The sequence below is a fragment of the Danio rerio genome, chromosome 13 (assembly GCF_052040795.2).
Source record: "Danio rerio strain M-AB ecotype USA chromosome 13, GRCz13ab, whole genome shotgun sequence".
Lineage (NCBI taxonomy): Eukaryota > Metazoa > Chordata > Actinopteri > Cypriniformes > Danionidae > Danio > Danio rerio.
In genome coordinates, this window is record NC_141033.1 from 25,175,143 (window position 1) to 25,196,050 (window position 20,908).

Genomic DNA, 20,908 nt, shown 5'->3' on the forward strand with positions numbered 1-20,908 from the left:
GTCTTAGCTCAACAGAACTTCCTACACTCACCCTGTCAATCATGCTTCTAAGACACACCCCATTCCAGAAACCAGCCAATGAGGTACTCTGTGAAGTACTGCATAAACTGCAGGAACAGTGACAGATGGCAAAAGGTTCAGCTCACTCTGCAGAAGGGGACCAGGCCAGAGGGAAAGCCCCTTGTAAGTAGACTTATAGAGTAACAGGAGTTGAGGAAAGGCTGCTGGGATTACAGCAGGTGATCTGACCAGAAACAAACAATCCTTAGTCTAAGCAAACACACTCTCACAGGAAAAATGAATTTCAAGTATAGCACATTTAGCTGCCATTCTTTCTCTGTAATTTTAAAATGTCATAATAATCCTTCATAGTGAAAAGGAATATGGCAGAATCATAATGATTAGCTGTACTAGCATATGTGTAAACTATTAGCACCTAAAGATTAACTGTAACTGTCAACAACACAATGTCAGAGCTTCTGTTCCCAGTATGCACTGTGGCCTTTTTTATTTCTTTTATTGTACTATTATTTTTAATTGGCTTTTAAAATAGTTGGTGTATTCTTTTGACTTTGCTAAATGTAAAATAAGATTTCCCATTTAATAGAAAATTAAGTATGCTCCAGTGTTGTTTGGCCTCCAACATCGTCTCTAATTTAACTGTGTATACAATAATTTTTTTTGAATATCATGTGTATGTGTGTGTGTGTGTGTTCTAGTTTTACAGGGCTGAAAAAAAGGTAAGTAAATGATTAATGCTGTCATGAGTGCGCTCAGAACTGTTTGCCGAGACTGTGGATCAAATGAAAGAATGTTGTAAATATGTTCAGTTTCTTGCACAGACTCTTTATTTAGCTTCCTAATACTTAAGTGTAGAGCCACAGTTATTACATTTGCTTTAACAGTGTATACTTTAACTCTTAAAGTGCTGGTAATCATTGACATGTATGAATTACTAATTTGGGCAAGAAATCTTTAATATTCTACTGAAGGAAGAAGAGTCACCTATATTGGAAAGGTCAAGGGCTAATCAACAGCAGATTTACACCTTTTGGTGAACTATACCTTTAAACATGCTTCTTATCAGCCTAGAGATATGGCATTATGCTTTTGCATTTTTTTTTAAAAAAAGCTGTGATTTTACTGTCCATCTTATTTTTCTCCAAACTGGTATTTTCTTAGCATCTTTATGTAATGTATTGTCATAAACACACTGTTTTGTAAAAACATTTACTATCAATTGTTATTCCAAGAGAAGCAAATGAATTAAAAGTCATTGACAGAAAAAGAGCTTAATTCAAACATCTCTTAATGTAGCTCTTGGCAGGACTGAGCCTAAGCAGTGTGATATACAAAAGACTTTTAATGAGTCGCTCAACCATTTTATGCATTCAGCACAGCATAAGGGCTAACAGCACAGACTTTGCTGCCTCAAGTGGACTGTGTTACATAAATCAGAAAAATTTCGAGAGTCAACTGAGGTAAAGTTGGTTTTATATTTGCACATTCAGACTTTCCCCTTGATAATATAATTTCATAAAAGTATTATTTGCAAACAGTGAAATCATATTAGCAGCCAGTGACTATCAAAGTACAACATTGTTCACAGTCAAATAAACAGTGTTAATGTTGTTTTCAAGTCACACTTGCATGCTAATTCCAATCGAATATTTAAAGTAACACGGTAAACAATATAGAGACCTCTAAATGAACGAATGTGTGAATATAAAACCAACTGTACCTCTATTAAGAGTCAATGCAATGGCCAAGTAGATGGTAAGATGTAGTAAACTGATTCATACTCCTTCCCTACAATTTGATTGGCCCTCTTACTACATACCTACATAATCATATACTGTAATATACAGTTATGGCTTGTTTTTTTGTTTAAAAACACGACAAATAATTACAGAGAGGATCTGAGGCATGTGATATTTCACTACTACTACACTCATAAGACCATGAATGTCAACTTCTGCTTCTATTATTTGATTCATTTCTCATTCAGTTGTTCAATTAAAGTTTTTTTATGAATGATAAATAATAGTAACTCTGCTTTATTATTATTTTGTAATTGAAAAATGCTAAATTATTTACTAAACCATTCAGGAGCCATAAGAGCCAGCTCTAGAGTGTATCATGTGCGCACATGTATAGAGTGTATTATGTGTGCATGTGTATAGAGTGTATTGTGTGCGCATATGTATGGATTGTATCATTTGTGTATATGAATAGTGTATCATGTGTATATGAATAGTATATCGTGTATATATATATATATATATATATATATATATATATATATATATATATATATATATATATATATATAGAGTGTATCGTGTGTATATGTTTGTAGTGTATCATGTGTGTTTATGTATAGTGTGTGTGTGTGTAGAGTACATCATGAGTGTATGTTATGTGTGAATATGTATGGTGTGTATCATGTATAGAGTGTTTATATGTATACAATGTATCATATGTGTATGGATAGAGTGTATCATGTGTGTATATGTATGGAGTGTATCATGTGTGCATAATGTATAGTGTGTGTATATGTATAGAGTGTATCATGGGGGCATATTTATGGAGTGTATCACATGTATATGTATAGAGTGTATCGTGTGTGCATATGTATAGAGTGTATTATGCGTGTAAATGTATATGTATGCCTCTTGTCCTTTCGCTGTATGGGTTTATCAACTCCCAGTAGCTCAGTGGCTATGTGACTCACCTTTCACGCCAGAGACTCAGGTTCTAACCCTGACATGTGTGCATATGTATGGTGTGTATTATGTGTGTGCTTATGTATGGAGTGTATCTTGTGTGCATATGTATAGAGTGTGTATATGTATGGAGTACATCATGTGTGTATATGTATAGAGTGTTTTATGGGTGCATTTGTATCAAGTGTATCATGTCCTTTTGTTGTATGGGTTCATCTACTCCCAGCTCAATGGTTACTTAACTCACCATTTACGTAAGAGACCCAGGTTCTATTCCAGACCCTGAAATGTGTGCATATGTATGGAGTGTATCATGTGTGTGTATGGAATTTATAATGTGTGCATATGAATAGAGTGTCTATATGTATACAATGTATCTTGTTTGCATGTGTGTGGAGTGTATCATAAGTGTCTATGTATAAGGTGTATCATGTGTGCATATATATAGTGTATCAAGTGTGCATATGTATGGAGTTTATCATGTGTGCTTATTTATAGAGTGTAGTGTGTGTGCATGTATAGAGTGTATCGTGTGTATATGTATAGAGTGTATCAAGTGTCATTTCGTTGGCTGAGGGTATCACTTCCCAGTGGCTGAGTTGAACGTGACTCACCTTTCACCCCGAAGACCCGGGTTCTATCCCAGACCCTGACATGTGTGTATATGTATGAACTGTATCTTGTGTGTATAGAATGTATAATGTGTGCATATGTATAAAGTGTATCGTGTGTGTCTATAGAATGATTAATGTGTGCATAGGTATGGAGTGTATCAAGTGTGCATATTTATGGAGTGTATCATGTGTGGGTATAGATTGTATCACGTGTGTATATGTAGAGTGTATCATGTCCTTTCGTTGTACTCGTTTCAGTGTATCATGTCATGACGTGTTTATGTGCATTGAGTGTGTCTATGTATAGAATGTATCATGTGTGCATATGTATATAGTGTATCATGCATATGTATGGAGTCTATTGTGTTTAAAGTATGATTAATTTGTGCATATGTATGGAGTGTATCGTGTGTGTATAGAGTGTATAATGTTTGCAAATGTGTGGAGTCTAACATAAGTGTCTATGTATAGTGTGTATATGTATGGACTGTATCATGTGTGTATAGAATGTATAATGTGTGCATATGTATGGAGTGTATAGAATGTATCATGTGTGCATATGTGTATTGTGTTGGTATAGAATGATTAATGTGTGTATACGTATGGAGTGTATCAAGTGTGCATATTTATGGAGTGTATCATGTGTGGGTATAGATTGTATAATGTGTGTATATGTATAGAGTGTATCATGTCCTTTCGTTGTACTCGTTTGAGTTTATCATATCATGACATGTGTGTATATGCATTGAGTGTGTCTATGTATAGAATGTATCATGTGTGCATATGTATAGAGTGTATCATCCATAGGTATGGAGTCTACCATGTCTGTATAGAATGTATAATTTTTATGTATGTATGGACTGTATCGTGTGTTTACAGTATGATTGATTTGTGCATATGTATAGAGTGTATAATGTTGGCATATGTGTGGAGTCTAACATAAGTGTGTATATGTATGGAGTGTATAGAGTATATATTGTGTGCATATGTATAGAGTGCATCATGTGTGCATGTGTATGGAATGTATCGTGTGTATAGAATATATCATGTGTGCATACTGTATTTATAGTGTATCATGTGTTTTTATGTATAGAGCGTGTGCATTTGTATAGATTTTAGAATGTATCATGTGTGCATATGTATGGAGTTTATCATGTGTGCATGTTTATAGAGTGCTTCATGCGTGTGTATCTATATAGTGTATCATGGGTGTAAATGTAAAGAGTGTATCTTGTCATTTCCTTGGTTGAGTATATCACCTTCCAGGGACCAAGTGGTATGTGAATAACCTTTCACCCTCGAGACCTGGGTTCTATCCCAGACCATGACATGTGTGTATATGTATAGAGTGTATATGTATGGAGTGTGTCATGTGTTTTTATTTATAGACTGTGTGCATTTGTATAGATTTTATAATGTATCATGTGTGCATATTTATGGAGCTTATCATGTGCATATTTATAGAGTGTAGTGTGTGTGTATGTATAGAGTGTATCATGTGTATATGTATAGAGTGTATCAAGTGTGCATATGTATATAGTGTATCATGGGTGTAAATGTATAGAGTGTATCGTCATTTCGTTGGATGAGTGCATCACCTCCCAGTGGCTAAGTAGAACGTGACTCACCTTTCACCCCGGAAACCCAGGTTCTATCCCAGACCATGGAGTGTAAAGAGTGTATCATGTGTGTATATGTACTGTATAAAGTGTTTAGTGTGTGTATAGAATGATTAATGTGTGCATACGTACGGAGTGTATCAAGTGTGCATATTTATGGAGTGTATCATGTGTGGGTATAGATTGTATAATGTGTGTATATGTATAGAGTGTATCATGTCCTTTCGTTGTACTCGTTTGAGTGTGTCATATCATGACATGTGTGTATGTGCATTGAGTGTGTCTATGTATAGAATGTATCATGGGTGCATATGTATGGAATGTATCATGTGTGCACACATGATAGAGTGTATCATGTGTGTATATGTAAAGAGTGTATCAAGTGTGCATGTGTATCATGGGTGTAAGTGTATAGAGTGTATCTTGTCATTTCGTTGCATGAGTGAATCACCTCCCAGTGGCTAAGTGGTATGTGACTCACCTTTCACCCCGGAGACCCGGGTTCTATCCCAGACCCTGACATGTGTGTATATGTATGGATTGTATCATGTGAGTATAGAATGTGTAATGTTTACATATGTATGGAGTGTATAGAATGTATCATGTGTGCAAATATATAAAGTGTATTGTTTGTGTATAGAATGATTAATGTGTGTGTATACGTATGGAGTGTAACAAGTGTGCATATTTATGGAGTGTATCATGTGTGGGTATAGATTGTATAATGTGTGTATATGTATAGAGTGTATCATGTCCTTTCGTTGTACTCGTTTGAGTGTATCATATCATGGCATGTGTGTATATGCATTGAGTGTGTTTATGTATAGAATGTATCATGTGTGCATATGTATGGAGTCTACCATGTCTGTATAGAATGAATAATTTGTATGTATGGATTGTATCGTGTGTTTAAAGTATGAATAATTTGTACATATGGAATGTATTATGTGTGTGTATAGAGTGTAAAATGTTTGCATATGTGTGGTGTCTAACATAAGTGTCTATGTATAGTGTGTATAAGTATGGAGTGTATAGAATGTATCATGTGTGCATATGTATGGAGTCTACCATGTCTGTATAGAATGAATAATTTGTATGTATGGATTGTATTATGTGTGTGTATAGAGTGTAAAATGTTTGCATATGTGTGGTGTCTAACATAAGTGTCTATGTATAGTGTGCATAAGTATGGAGTGTATAGAGTATATCTTGTGTGCATATGTATAGAGTGCATCATGTGTGCATGAGTATGGAATGTATCATGTGTGTATAGCCCTGGAGACCCGGGTTCTATCCCAGACCCTGACATGTGTGTATTTGTATAGAGTGTATATGTATAGAGTGTATCATGTGTTTTTATGTATAGAGTGTGTGCATTTGTATAGATTTTATAATGTATCATGTGTGCATATTTATAGAGTGTATCATGTGTTTTTATGTATAGAGCGTGTGCATTTGTATAGATTTTAGAATGTATCATGTGTGCATATGTATGGAGTTTATCATGTGTGCATATTTATAAAGTGTATTTTGTGTGTATGTATAGAGTGTATCGTGTGTATATGTATAGAGTGTATCAAGTGTTCATATGCATATAGTGTATCTTGGGTGTAAATGTATATAGTGTATCCTGTCATTTCGTTGAATGAGTGTATCACCTCCCAGTGGCTAAGTGGTATGTGACTCACCTTTCACCCCGCAGACCTGGGTTCTATCCCAGACCCTGACATGTGTGTATGTGTATAGAGTGCATCATGTGTTTTTATGTATAAAGCGTTTGCATTTGTATATATTTTTTAATGTATTATGTGTGCATATTTATACTGTGTATCATGTGTGTATAGTTATAAAGTGGATCAAGTGTGCATATGTATACAGTGTATAATTTGTGTAAATCTATAAAGTGTATCACCTCCCAGTGACTAAGTGGTATGTGACTCCACTTTCACGCCAGGGACCTGGGACCTGGGTCATTTCCTTGGTTGAGTATATCAGCTTCCAGTGGCCAAGTGGTATGTGAATCACCTTTCCCCCTAGAGACCCGCGTTCAATCCCAGACCCAGACATGTGTGTATATGTGTAGAATGTATTATGTGTTTTTATGTATAGAGCGTGTGCATTTGTATAGATTTTAGAATGTATCATGTGTGCATGTGTATGGAGTTTATCATGTGTGCTTATTTATAGTGTGTAGTGTGTGTGTATGTATAGAGTGTATCGTGTATATGTATAGAGTGTATCAAGTGTGCATATGTATATAGTGTATCATGGGTGTAAATGTATAGAGTGTATCTTGTAATTTCGTTGGATGAGGGTATCGCCTCCCAGTGGCTAAGTGGAATGTGACTCAACTTTGCCCCTGAAGACCCGGGTTCTATCCCAGACCCTGACATGTGTGTATATGTATGGACTGTATCTTGTGTGTATAGAATGTATAATGTGTGCATATGTATGGAGTGTATAGAATGAATCATGTGTGCAAATGTATAAAGTGTATCATGTGTATATAGAATGAATAATGGGTGTATACGTATGGAGTGTATCAAGTGTGCATATTTATGGAGTGTATCATGTGTGGGTATAGATTGTATCACGTGTGTATATGTATAGAGTGTATCATGTCCTTTCGTTGTACTCGTTTGAGTGTATCATGTCATGATGTGTTTATGTGCATTGAGTGTGTCTATGTATAGAATGTATCATGCATATGTATGGAGTCTACCATGTCTGTATATTTTTATGTATGTATGGACTGTATCGTGTTTAAAGTATGATTAATTTGTGCATATGTATGGAGTGTATCGTGTGTGTGTATATAGTGTATAATGTTTGCATATGTGTGGAGTCTAACATAAGTGTCTATGTATGGAGTGTATGGAGTGCATCATGTGTGCATGTGTATGGAATGTATCATGTGTCTATAGAATATATCATGTGTGCATATTTATAGAGTGTATGTGACTCACCTTTTCGCGCCGGGGACCTGGGTTCTATCCCAGACCCTGACATGTGTGTATATGTATAGAGCGTATCATGTGTTTTTGTGTATAGAGCGTGTGCATTTGTATAGATTTTAGAATGTATCATGTGTGCATGTGTATGGAGTTTATCATGTGTGCTTATTTATAGAGTGTAGTGTGTGTGTATGTATAGAGTGTATCAAGTGTGCATATGTATATAGTGTATCATGGGTGTAAATGTACAGAGTGTATCTTGTCATTTCGTTGGATGAGGGTATTGCCTCCCTGTGGCTAAGTGGAATGTGACTCACCTTTCACCCCGAAGACCCGGGTTCTATCCCAGACCCTGACATATGTGTGTATATGTATGGACTGTATCTTGTGTGTATAGAATGTATCATGTGTGCAACTGTATAAAATGTGTCGTTTGTGTATAGAATGATTAACGTGTGCATACGTATGGAGTGTATCAAGTGTGCATATTTATGGAGTGTATCATGTGTGGGTATAGATTGTATTACGTGTGTGTATATGTATAGAGTGTATCATGTCCTTTCGTTGTACCCGTTTGAGTGTATCATGTCATGACGTGTTTATGTGCATTGAGTGTGTCTATGTATAGAATGTATCATGTGTGCATATGTATAGAGTGTATCATGCATATGTATGGAGTCTACCATGTCTGTATATTTGTATGTATGTATGGACTGTATTGTGTTTAAAGTATGATTAATTTGTGCATATGTATGGAGTGTATCGTGTGTATAGAGTGTATAATGTTTGCATATGTGTGGAGTCTAACATAAGTGTCTATGTATGGAGTGTATGGAATGTATCATGTGTGTATAGTATATATCATGTGTGCATATTTATAGAGTGTATGTGACTCACCTTTTCACACCGGGGACCTGGGTTCTATCCCAGACCCTGACATGTGTGTATATGTATAGAGCGTATCATGTGTTTTTATTTATAGAGCGTGTGCATTTGTATAGATTTTAGAATATGACTGTATCATGTGAGTATAGAATGTATAATGTGTGCATATGTATGGAGTGTATAGAATGTATCATGTGTGCATAGGTATAAAGTGTATTGTGTGTGTATAGAATGATTAATGTGTGCATACGTACGGAGTGTATCAAGTGTGCATATTTATGGAGTGTATCATGTGTGGGTATAGATTGTATAATGTGTGTATATGTATAGAGTGTATCATGTCCTTTCGTTGTACTCGTTTGAGTGTATCATATCATGGCATGTGTGTAAATGCATTGAGTGTGTTTATGTATAGAATGTATCATGTGTGCATATGTATGGAGTCTACCATGTCTGTACAGAATGAATAATTTGTATGGATGTATGGATTGTATCGTTTGTTTAAAGTATGAATAATTTGTGCATATGTATGGAATGTATCATGTGTGTGTATAGAGTGTATAATGTTTGCATATGTGTGGAGTCTATCATAAGTGTCTATGTATAGTGTGTATAAGTATGGAGTGTATAGAGTATATCTTGTGTGCATATGTATAGAGTGCATCATGTGTGTATGAGTATGGAATGTATCATGTGTGCATATTTATAGAGTGTATGTGGTATGTGACTCACCTTTTCACACCGGGGACCTGGGTTCTATCCCAGACTCTGACATGTGTGTATATGTATAGAGTGTATCATGTGTTTTTATGTATAGAGTGTTTGCATTTGTATAGATTTTAGAATGTATCATATGTGCATATGTATGGAGTTTATCATGTGTGCATATTTATAGAGTGTATTGTGTGTGTATGTATAGAGTGTATATGTATAGAGTGTATCAAGTGTGCATATGTATATAGTGAATCATGGGTGTAAATGTATATAGTGTATCCTGTCATTTCGATGGGTCAGGGTATCACCTCCCAGTGGCTAAGTGGTACGTGACTCACCTTTCACCCCAGAGACCCGGGTTCTATACACGACCCTGACCCTGACATATGTGTATAGAGTGTATATGTATGGATCATGTTTCATGTGTGTAAAGAATGTATAATGTGTGCGTATGTATGGAGTGTATTGTATGTGTGTATATATTGATTAATATGTGCATATGTATGGAGTTTATCATGTGTGCATATTTATAGAGTGTATTGTGTGTGTATGTATAGAGTGTGTATGTATAGAGTGTATCAAGTGTGCATATGTATATAGTGTATCATGGGTGTAAATGTATAGAGTGTATCACCTCCCAGTGGCATATCAAGTGTGCATATTTATGGAGTGTATCATGTGTGAGCATAGATTGTATCACGTGTGTATATGTATAGAATGTATCATGTGTGCGTATGTATAGAGTGTATCATGCATGTATGGAGTCTACCATGTCTGTATAGAATGTATAATTTGTATGTATGTATGGACTGTATCGTGTGTTTAAAGTATGATTAATTTGTGTATATGTATGGAGTGTATCATGTGTGTGTATAGAGTGTATAATATTTGTATATGTGTGGAGTCTAACATAAGTGTCTATGTATAGTGTGTATAGAGTGCATCATATGTGTATGGAATGTATCATGTGTGTATAGAATATATCATGTGTGCATATTTATAGAGTGTATGTGGTATGTGACTCACCTTTTCATGCCGGGGACCTGGGTTCTATCCCAGACCCTGACATGTGTGTATATGTATAGAGCGTATCATGTGTTTTTATGTATAGAGCGTGTGCATTTGTATAGATTTTAGAATGTATCATGTGTTTTAGAATGTATCATGTGTGCATATGTATGGAGTTTATCATGTGTGCATATTTATAGAGTGTATCATGTGTGTGTGTATATATATAGTGTATCATGGGTGTAAATGTAAAGAGTGTGTCTTGTCATTTCCTTGGTTGAGTTTATCACCTCCCATTGGCCAAGTGGAATATGACTTACTTTTCACCCCAGAGACCTGGGTTCTATCCCAGACTTTGACATGTGTGTATATGTATAGAGTGTGTGCATTTGTATAGATTTTATAATGTATTATGTGTGCATATTTATAGAGCGTATCATGTGTGTATATTTATAGAGTGGATCAAGTGTGCATATGTATACAGTGTATAATTTGTGTAAATCTATAAAGTGTATCACCTCCCAGTGACTTAGTGGTATGTGACTCACCTTTCATGCAAGGGACCTGGGACTTGGGTCATTTCCTTGGCTGATCATATCATCTTTCAGTGGCCAAGTGGTATGTGAATCACCTTTCACCCTAGAGACCTGGGTTCTATCCCAGATCCTGACATGTGTGTAGAATGTATCATGTGGTTTTATGTATAAAGCGCTTGCGTTTGTATAGATTTTAGAATGTATCATGTGTGCATATGTATGGAGTTTATCATATGTGCATATTTATAGAGTGTATAATGTGTGTATATGTAAAGAGTGTATCAAGTGTGCATATGTATATAGTGTATCATGAGTGTAAATGTATAGAGTGTATCTTGTCATTTTGTTGGATGAGTGTATCACCTCCCATTGGCTAAGTGGTACGTGATTCACCTTTCACCCCGGAGACCCGGGTTCTATCCCAGACCCTGACATTTGTGTATATGTATAGAGTATATATGTATGGACTGTATCATATGTGTATAGAATGATTAATGTGTGCATATTTTTGGAGTGTATCATGTGTGGATATAGATTGTATCGTGTGTATATGTATAGAGTGTATCATGTCCTTTCGTTGTACATGTGTGTCAATGTATAGAATGTATCATGTGTGCATACGTATGGAGTCTACCATGTATGTATGTATGGACCGTATCGTGTGTTTAAAGTATGATTAATTTGTGCATATGTATGGAGTGTATCATGTGTATGTATAGTGTATAATGTTTGCATATGTGTGGAGTCTAACATCAGTGTTTATGTATAAGTATGGAGTGTATAGAGTATATCTTGTGTGCATATGTATAGAGTGCATCATGTGTGCATGAGTATGGAATGTATCATGTGTGTATAGAATATATCATGTGTGCATATTTATAGAGTGTATGTGGTATGTGACTCACCTTTTCACTCCGGGGACCTGGGTTCTATCCCAGACCCTGACATGTGTGTATATGTATAGAGTGTATCATGTGTTTTTATGCATAGAGCGACCTACCTTTCACCCCGGAGACCCGGGTTCAATCCCAGACCCTGACACGTATACAGTGTATATGTATAGATGTATAGACTGTATTATGTGTTTTTATGTATAGAGTGTGTGCATTTGTATAGATTTTGTGTGACTCACCTTTCATGCTGGAGACCCAGGTTCTATATTAGACCCTGACATGTGTGTATGTGTATAGAATGTTCCATGTGTGCATATGTAAGGAGTTTATCATGTGTGTATAGAATGTATCATGTGTGCATATGCATGGAGTGTATTATATGTTTGGAGTGTATCGTGTATAGAATGTATCATTTGTGCATACAGTTGAAGTCAAAATTATTAGCCCCCTTTGATTTTTTTTTCTTCTTTTTAAAATATTTATTAAATTTATTAAATAAAATAATAATTCTGACTACAACTGTATGTGTGGAGTGTGTTGTGTGTATAGAATGTACAATGTGTGCATATGTATGGAGTGTGTATATGTATTGAGTGTATTGTGTGTATATGTATCGAGTTTATCATGTTTGCATATGTGTGGAGTGTATCATAAGTGTCTATGTATGGAGTGTATAAAATGTATCGTGTGCATATGTATGGAGTTTATGTATAGAATGTATCATGTGTGCATATTTAAAGAGTGTTTCAAGTGTGCATAAGTATAGAGTGTGTGCATTTGTATAGGATGTATCATGTCTGCATATGTACAGAGTGTACCATGTGTGCATATGTATAGAGTGTATCATGTGTGTATAGAATGTATAATGTGTGCATATGTTTGGAGCAGTAGCTGAGTGGTACGTGACACCTTTCATGCAGGAGACACAGGTTCTATTCCAGACCCTGACATGTGTGTATATATATAGAGTATATATGTATGGACTGTATCATGTGTGTATAGAATGTATAATAAGTGCATATGTATGGAGTGTATAGAATGTATCGTGTGCATATGTATTAAGTCTATCGTGCGTGTATAGAATGATTAATGTGTGCATACGTATGGAGTGTATCAAGTGTGCATATGTATGGAGTGTATCATGTGTGGGTATAGATTATATCATGTGTGTATATGTATAGAGTGTATCAAGTGTGCATACGTAAATAGTGTATCATGGGTGTAAATGTATAGAGTGTATCATCTCCTAGTAGCTTAGTGGTACGTGACTCTCCTTTCATGCTGGAGACCCGGGTTCTATCCCAGATTCTGACATATGTGTATGTGAGTGTGTCTATGTATAGAATGTATCATGTGTGCATATGTATGGAGTGTGTATATGTATAGAATGTATCATGTTTGCAAATGTGTTAAGTGTATCATACATATCTATGTATGGAGTGTATAGAATGTACCATGTGTGCATATGTATAGAGTGTATCAAGTGTGCATTTGTTTAAAATGTATCGTGTGTGCATATGTATGGAGTTTATCGTGTGTATAGAATGTATCATGTGTGCATATGTATGGAGAGTCATGTGTGTATAGAATGTATGGAGTTTATCATGTGTGTATTGAATGAATAATGTGTGCAAATGTATGGAGTGTATCATGTGTGTATTAAATGAATAATGTGTCATTCATTTAATCACACATTATTTTATATATACACATATATAAAATGAAAAGTAACTAGTAACTATTTACTTGAGTAATTTTTCAGCAGATACTTTTTTACTCTTACTCTGGTAACTTTTAGGATTGTTACTTATACTTTTACTTGAGTAAAAATTTCTGCAAGTACTTGTACTTTTACTTGAGTATAGATTTTGGATACTCTACCCGCCTCTGAATAGGGGTGCAATAATAGAATTGAGATTGGGCCTAAGTTACCACAGTAACTTACTCTGAGTTAAAGTTACCTCTCTTTCAGAAACAGGCTTGACTAACCCTGTTTTCTCGAGTTTGACAAACCTGCCATTTTAAAACGAAAAACCCAGTGTTTTCCTCATTTAAGGGTTAACATACTTTGAGTTTTCACTTAGCCTCCTTTCTAAAATGAGGCTAATATCAGGGCAATAACAATAACAACAATAATTCAATAATTTTCTTTTTGGCTTAGTCTCTTTATTAATCAGGGGTCGCCACAGCAGAATGAACCTTCAACCTATCCAGCACGTCTTTATGCAGTGGATACCCTGCCAGCTGCAACCCATCTCTGGCAAACATCCATACACACTCATTCACACTCATACACAACAGACAATTTAGCTATCGCAATTCACCTGTACCGCATATCTTTGGACTGTGGGGGAAACCAGAGCACCCGGAGGAAACCCACGCGAATGCAAGGAGAACATGCAAACTCCACACAGAAACGCCAACTGACCCAGCCAAGGCTCGAACCAGCTATAAATAACCAGTATATAACACTCTATTGGCGACACAGTAATAATAATAATCAGGGCTTGACACAAACTTTTTGGATCATCAGCCACTATGGCTAGTAGTTTTCCAACAATACTAGCTACTCTCTATTTTCACTAGCCACAATTTTATTGTTGGGGAAATATATTTTATACACATAAATATGACTTTGACATATATAAAATTACTTAATTCAGATTTTGCTTTATCTCCACATGCCTCCTCATTTATTTTTCTTTTTGTGTGTCGTGTGTGCTTGCTCAATAATTATGAGCAAATAAGTCATGGTTTCATAATATTAGTTTTTATTTCACATACTTTTCAGTGCTCAAAATGAAGGATTTACCAAATATATCTCTTACCACACCAAACATAAACAATTAATTATTTCTTAGCAACATATTTTAAATGTGTTAAAAAAAGCAAAATATAGCTGTATACTATACTTTTTATTTAACAAAACATATGCACAGTGATCCAAAAAAAAAAAAAAGATAAGTAAACCATACATATTATGTACCATCCTGTACGTAATTGTGCTTTTTTTTTTATTTTCACACCGCTGTGCGCACTTTTTCGCGTCTCAAATGTCTCTTGCGAGTGCATAAAAAGTTTTCGTATAAAAAGTTGGCCGGCTCCCCTCCGCCGACGTAACACGACAAGTTATCCGGAGGTTACCCCAGGTGGTAAGCCCTAAGCCGGTGAGCCCAAAGAGGAGCGGCGTCACACCGCCCCATAGCTCCGTTTTCAGAATGACCTTGGGCTGCAAGAAACACAGCTTTACTGCTCCCCCTGCTGTTCACATTCTACACTAGATTCCGTCTCTGTTCATGCCACCACTATAAAAAAAACCCTCACAGCTCCTCCGCAGTCTCCATTCAGGTCATCTACTCTCCCTTTCTTGATGTCTTCGGCAAGGAACAAGCCACTCAGTTACCCCCTCACTGGTCCTGGGTTTGTAGTATCAACCTGCTGCCAGACCCCAAATTACAGCACGGAAGGATTTACCCTCTTTTCCATCCTGAGTATGACGCTATGGGTAATTATATGAAAGAAGCTCTTCATCTGGGGTTCATCAGACCATCCACCTCTCCAGTTGCTTCAAGCTTTTTTTGTGGCAAAAAAGGAGGGAGGATTACGGCCTTGCATTAACTAACAATCGGGTCCGTATCCAAGAAGGCCGTGCATAGACTCTAACAATCTGGTCCGTTTCCGAAAAGGTGATGAGTGGAAAACAGCTTTTATTACCCCTACTTGCCACTATCAATACCAGGTTATGCTATATAGGCTATCTAGGGCTAGCTAACAGTCCATCTATCTTCCAAAATTTATGAACGAGATCATCCGAGACTTCCTTCACTGTTTCACCATTGTCTACATAGATGATTTCCTGATCCATACCTGATGAATAGGAAACGCGCATGCTCGAGTGACCTCACTGATGTCACAGTCTCTGTTCGGTCGCCTCACTGCTTGTGTTTGGAGTTTGGACTCGCAATTTACATCTAAATCATAAAATACTTCCTCATTCGCTAAGTATTTGTCTCTCCTACTTAGGGTGAACAAACCCTTAATACATTTATACAAACAAAACTACTTTAAAACGTTCTGTCCCTTGAGCATCCGCCTGTTGTTTGTAGCTTTAGCCTGCTAGCGCCGCTGGTCAGCTCAAGCTACCAACCTCTTTCATTCACTAATTTTTTGACTTACTGGCGTTGCTCTTCACCCTGTATATTGTCGCTTGTGTGTCTGTCCTTGTGTGCAGGAGAAGCATCGATGGAGGCGTTGGAGCTGAAGCTGGAAGCAGTGGAGTCCCAGATTTGCACCCTCGAGGTGAGGCGGACGCGGCTGTGGGAACAACAAACTCTGCTTGTTGTGCCTAATGCTAAGGCCACCTCATAATCTAAGGTAAGCGGAAGATACAACCACATCACTCCCTCTACCTCAACTCCTGTTTCTCTGTCCAGGTCCAGCGCACCAGGGACGCGGCTCGGCCAGGTGTCTTTCACGCCGACACCCGGCTGCCACTGCGCCTGGGTGCAGCCGCGTAAGGTGCTTGCCAGGTCCCGGGGCAAGACGTCTCCTCCTCCCGTGTTCGAGATCTCCACGGAGAACCGCTTCTCCCCTCTCCACGAGACGGGTCCCGATGTGGCCATCGTCGGTGACTCGATCGTTCGCCACGTCCGTGCCGCCTCCTCCAAAGGTAACAAAGTACGTACTTTCTGCTTTCCTGGTGCCCGAGTTAAGAATATTTCTACACAGATTACAACGATACTGGGCGCTGCCGAGAGCCCTGGTGCCATCGTCCTCCACGTGGGGACGAACGACACCGGGCTCCAGCAGTCGGAGATCCTGAAGAAGGACTTCAGGAGCCTGATCGAGACGGTTCGACGCACCTTGCCCGCCTCGCAGATCATCGTTTCTGGGCCGCTTCCTACCTACCGTCGAGAAAATGAAAGGTTCAGTAGACTTTTTGCTCTGAATGAATGGCTATTAACATGGTGTAAAGAACAGAAATTGCTCTTTGCTAATAACTGGAATCTTTTCTGGGAGCGTCCTAGGCTTTTCCGTGCTGACGGCCTGCACCCCAGTCAAGCTGGAGCTGAACTCCTGTCGGACAACATCTCCAGATTACTTCGCTCCGTCTGACTAGTAAGTAAAAATCCCAAAAATTCACATTATAACCATTGACTCTTGTTTGTCCTACTTAAACATCAGTAATGCATACCTGGCTAACCCCATAGAGACTGTGTCTGTTCCTTGTATTATTAGATCAAGAAACAAACCTACTGTGTGCTCCAGAAATAATCTATTTAGAATCAAACCAGAAAAACCGGTAAAAAGTGAAAATATAAATTTCGTAAAGCTCAGTCTCCTAAACATCAGGTCACTAGCACCTAAAGCACTTATCATAAATGAAGTAATAACAGATAACAATCTTAATGCACTCTGTCTCACTGAAACCTGGCTGAAACAAAATGACTATATTAGCTTAAATGAACTCCTCCAGGATTCTTATATAAACATGAAACTGGTCGTGGTGGAGGATTTTCATTAATCTTTAGTGATTTCCTTAATGTTAATCAGAGAAACAGACTTATGTTTAGCTCCTTTGAAGTATTAGCGCTAAATGTCCAGCTTCCTGATACTATGCAAAAACCTATGTTATCTCTCGCTTTAATCACCACATATAGACCGCCCGGACCCTATGTCAATTTTCTAAAAGTGTTTTCTGATTTTATTTCTGACTTACTAGTCAAAACTGATAAAATACTAATTGTCTGTGATTTTAACATCCACATAGATGACGCTAACGATACAATAGGGCTCGTGTTTATGGATTTACTACACTCGCTTGGGATAAAGCAAAACGTTGTGGGTTTAACCCATCGCTTAAAGCATACATTAGATCGAATTCTGTCTTATGGAATTGATGTAGACATTATACCACAAAGTGATGATATTACAGACCACTACCTCTTACTATATAAGCTGTGTTTACCTGAAATTAGCAAACCCGCTCCAATATTTTGCCTTAGTAGAACTATCGTTCCATCAACCAAAGATGAATTTATAATTAACTTACCTGATCTTTCTCTACTTCGTAATGCACCCGCAAACTCAAATGAACTTGATGTAGTAACCAGCAGTATGGATGCCATCTTTAATAGGACATTAAATACTGTGGCACCCATCAAATTAAAAAAGGCTAGAGAGAATAAAACTACACCATGGTATAATAGTCATTCTCACGCTCTCAAAACAGCAACCCGTGCCCTGGAAAGTAAATGGAAAAAAACTAATTTAGAGGTCTTTAGAATTGCATACAAAGACAGTATGTCCAGCTATAGGAGGGCTCTAAGATCTGCCAGGGCTGAACACCTGCGCAAACTAATAGAAAATAATCATAACAATCCTAGGTTTTTATTTAACACCATTGCTAAATTAGCAAGTAATCGGTCATCCTTGGAACATAATGTTCCACCGCAAATTAGTAGTGATGACTTCATGAATTTTTTCAGTGATAAAATAGAAGGCTTTAGACAGAAAATAGGAGATGCTAAACTTTCTGCACCCGCTTATACTCCAAATCCTATAAACATTTTACTGAATCATCATAATAATAATAACCTACAGTGCTTCAAAATCTTAGAACAGGAAGAGCTAGCTAAAATTATAAATAGCTCTAAACCAGCTACGTGTATGCTGGACTCGATTCCAACAAAATTACTGAAAGAATTGTGCCTGCTATAGGAGAACCTCTTCTTAACATTATCAACTCTTCTTTATCTATAGGCCATGTTCCAAACTCTTACAAGCTAGCTGTTATTAAGCCTATTATTAAGAAACCGCAACTGGACCCCAACAACTTAGCTAATTAAAGGCCTATTTCAAATCTTCCATTTATGTCTAAAATACTAGAAAAAGTTGTTTCTACTCAATTATGCTCCTTTCTGCAGACAAACAATAATTTTGAAGTGTTTCAGTCAGGTTTCAGGGCTCACCACAGTACAGAAACCGCATTAATGAAAAAAACAATGATTTACTCTTAGCTGCTGACCAAGGGTGCGTCTCGCTATTAGTTCTACTCAATCTTAGTGCGGCATTTGACACCATTGACCACAATATCCTCATAAATCGCTTAAAGTCTACAGGTGTCCAGGGACAGGCTATACAATGGTTTAAGTCATACTTAACTGACCGTTACCAGTTTGTGAATATTAATGGACAGCCCTCACAAGTCAGCCCAGTAAATTATGGGGTGCCTCAAGGATCAGTTTTAGGCCCTTTGCTGTTTACAATTTACATGCTACCACTGGGAGACACTATTAAAAGACATGGGATCAGCTTTCACTGCTATGCAGATGATACTCAATTTTATATTTCAACTAAACCTGATGAGATGTCTGAACTGTCTAAGCTAACTGAGTGTATTAGAGATGTTAAAGACTGGATGACCAACAATTTTCTTCTCTTAAACTCAGACAAAACAGAATTATTACTTATTGGGCCTAAATCCTGTACGCAGCAGATCTCGCAACTCGATCTACAATTAGAGGGATACAAAGTTAGCGTTAGCTCTACTATAAAAGATTTGGGTGTCATATTAGACAGCAATCTAACTTTTGAAAACCATATATCCCATGTCACAAAAACTGTCTTCTTTCATCTGAGAAATATCGCTAAATTCTGAAGCATGCTGTCCATCTCAGATGCAGAAAAGCTAGTCCATGCTTTTATGACTTCTAGGCTGAATTACTGTAATGCTCTATTTGCTGGCTGCCCAGCATCCTCTATTAACAAACTTCAATTAGTACAAAATGTAGCAGCCAGAGTTCTTACCAGGTCTAGAAGATATGATCATATCAATCCAATTTTATCCTCCTTACACTGGGTGCCTGTTAAGTTTCGTATTGAATTTAAAATATTACTTCTCACCTATAAAGCTCTAAATAATCTAGCTCCTGTTTATCTAACCAACCTTCTGTCTCGCTACAGTCCAGCTCGCTCTTTAAGATCTCAAAACTCAGGGCTTCTGATAGTACCTAGAATAGCAAAGTCGAGTAAGGGAGGTAGAGCCTTCTCCTTTATGGCTCCTGACCTCTGGAATAGCCTACCTGATAACATCCGAGGCACAGACACACTCTCTCAGTTCAAAACTAGATTAAAGACCTATCTGTTTAGTAAAGCATACACTCAATGCATCACTTAGCGGGTTTCCACACAAGTTTCTACATCTTGTTTATATACACTATGAACAGCAGCTACACTAGTTATTCTCTTTTTTCTCATTTTCCACCTGGGGATAATCATCCCGAGGTCCTCAGATTATGCGGAGTCACTGATTGGACCCAAGACCAGCGATGAGATGATCCCAAGGTGTCCATATCCCATATCCCAAGGACCATGCCGTATCCAGAGCTGCTGCTGCTGCACTGTTGGTCATGGGAGAGTGGAGAGTATGAGACTGATTCCAGTGATGCTCCAGGGACAGACGAGTCTTCGCTGAGGCCAGCTTCCAGCCTCCACTGCTGAGACTGCAGCTCTGCACAAGACTTTTGGCCAGCGGAGAAATTAAAATGGTCGTGCCGAACTGAGTCTGGTTCTCTCAAGGTTTTTTTTCTTCATTGTCCTATTGGTGAAGTTTTTTTCCCTCTTCGCTGTCGCCACTGGCTTGCATGGTTCAGGATCTGAAAGGCTAGTCATTGATAAATTTGCTCTTCAGTGTTTGGACTCTCAATAATGACTTCAAACCACACTGAACTGAGCTAAACTGAACTGAACTTAAACACTAAAAACTGAACTACCCTGATCCAGTTACTATGACCATTTATGTGAAGCTGCTTTGACACAATCTACATTGTAAAAGCGCTATACAAATAAAGCTGAATTAAATTTAATTTAATCTACTCTCCAAACATGACATAACACCATTCTCATGTACAGCAAGTCCTCCAACGCCTACGAGAAAAAAACTGTTCCTTAAAGCAGA

General features: G+C 37.4%; 2 protein-coding genes across 4 annotated transcripts in view; one reads left to right on the top strand and one right to left on the bottom strand.

The window, feature by feature from the left end:
• Positions 1–20,908, bottom strand: part of psda (pleckstrin and Sec7 domain containing a) — a 75,221-nt gene that overhangs the window by 47,865 nt on the left and 6,448 nt on the right. The gene's annotated exons all lie outside the window — the stretch shown is intronic.
• LOC137487396 (uncharacterized) lies at positions 134–20,816 on the top strand. Its single transcript, XM_088651158.1, has 5 exons — positions 134–183; positions 720–740; positions 16,181–16,248; positions 16,383–16,618; positions 16,678–20,816. Exons 4-5 carry the CDS (start codon positions 16,562–16,564, stop codon positions 17,062–17,064), a joined length of 444 nt encoding a protein of 147 aa, XP_088507284.1. The 5' UTR covers positions 134–183; positions 720–740; positions 16,181–16,248; positions 16,383–16,561; the 3' UTR covers positions 17,065–20,816.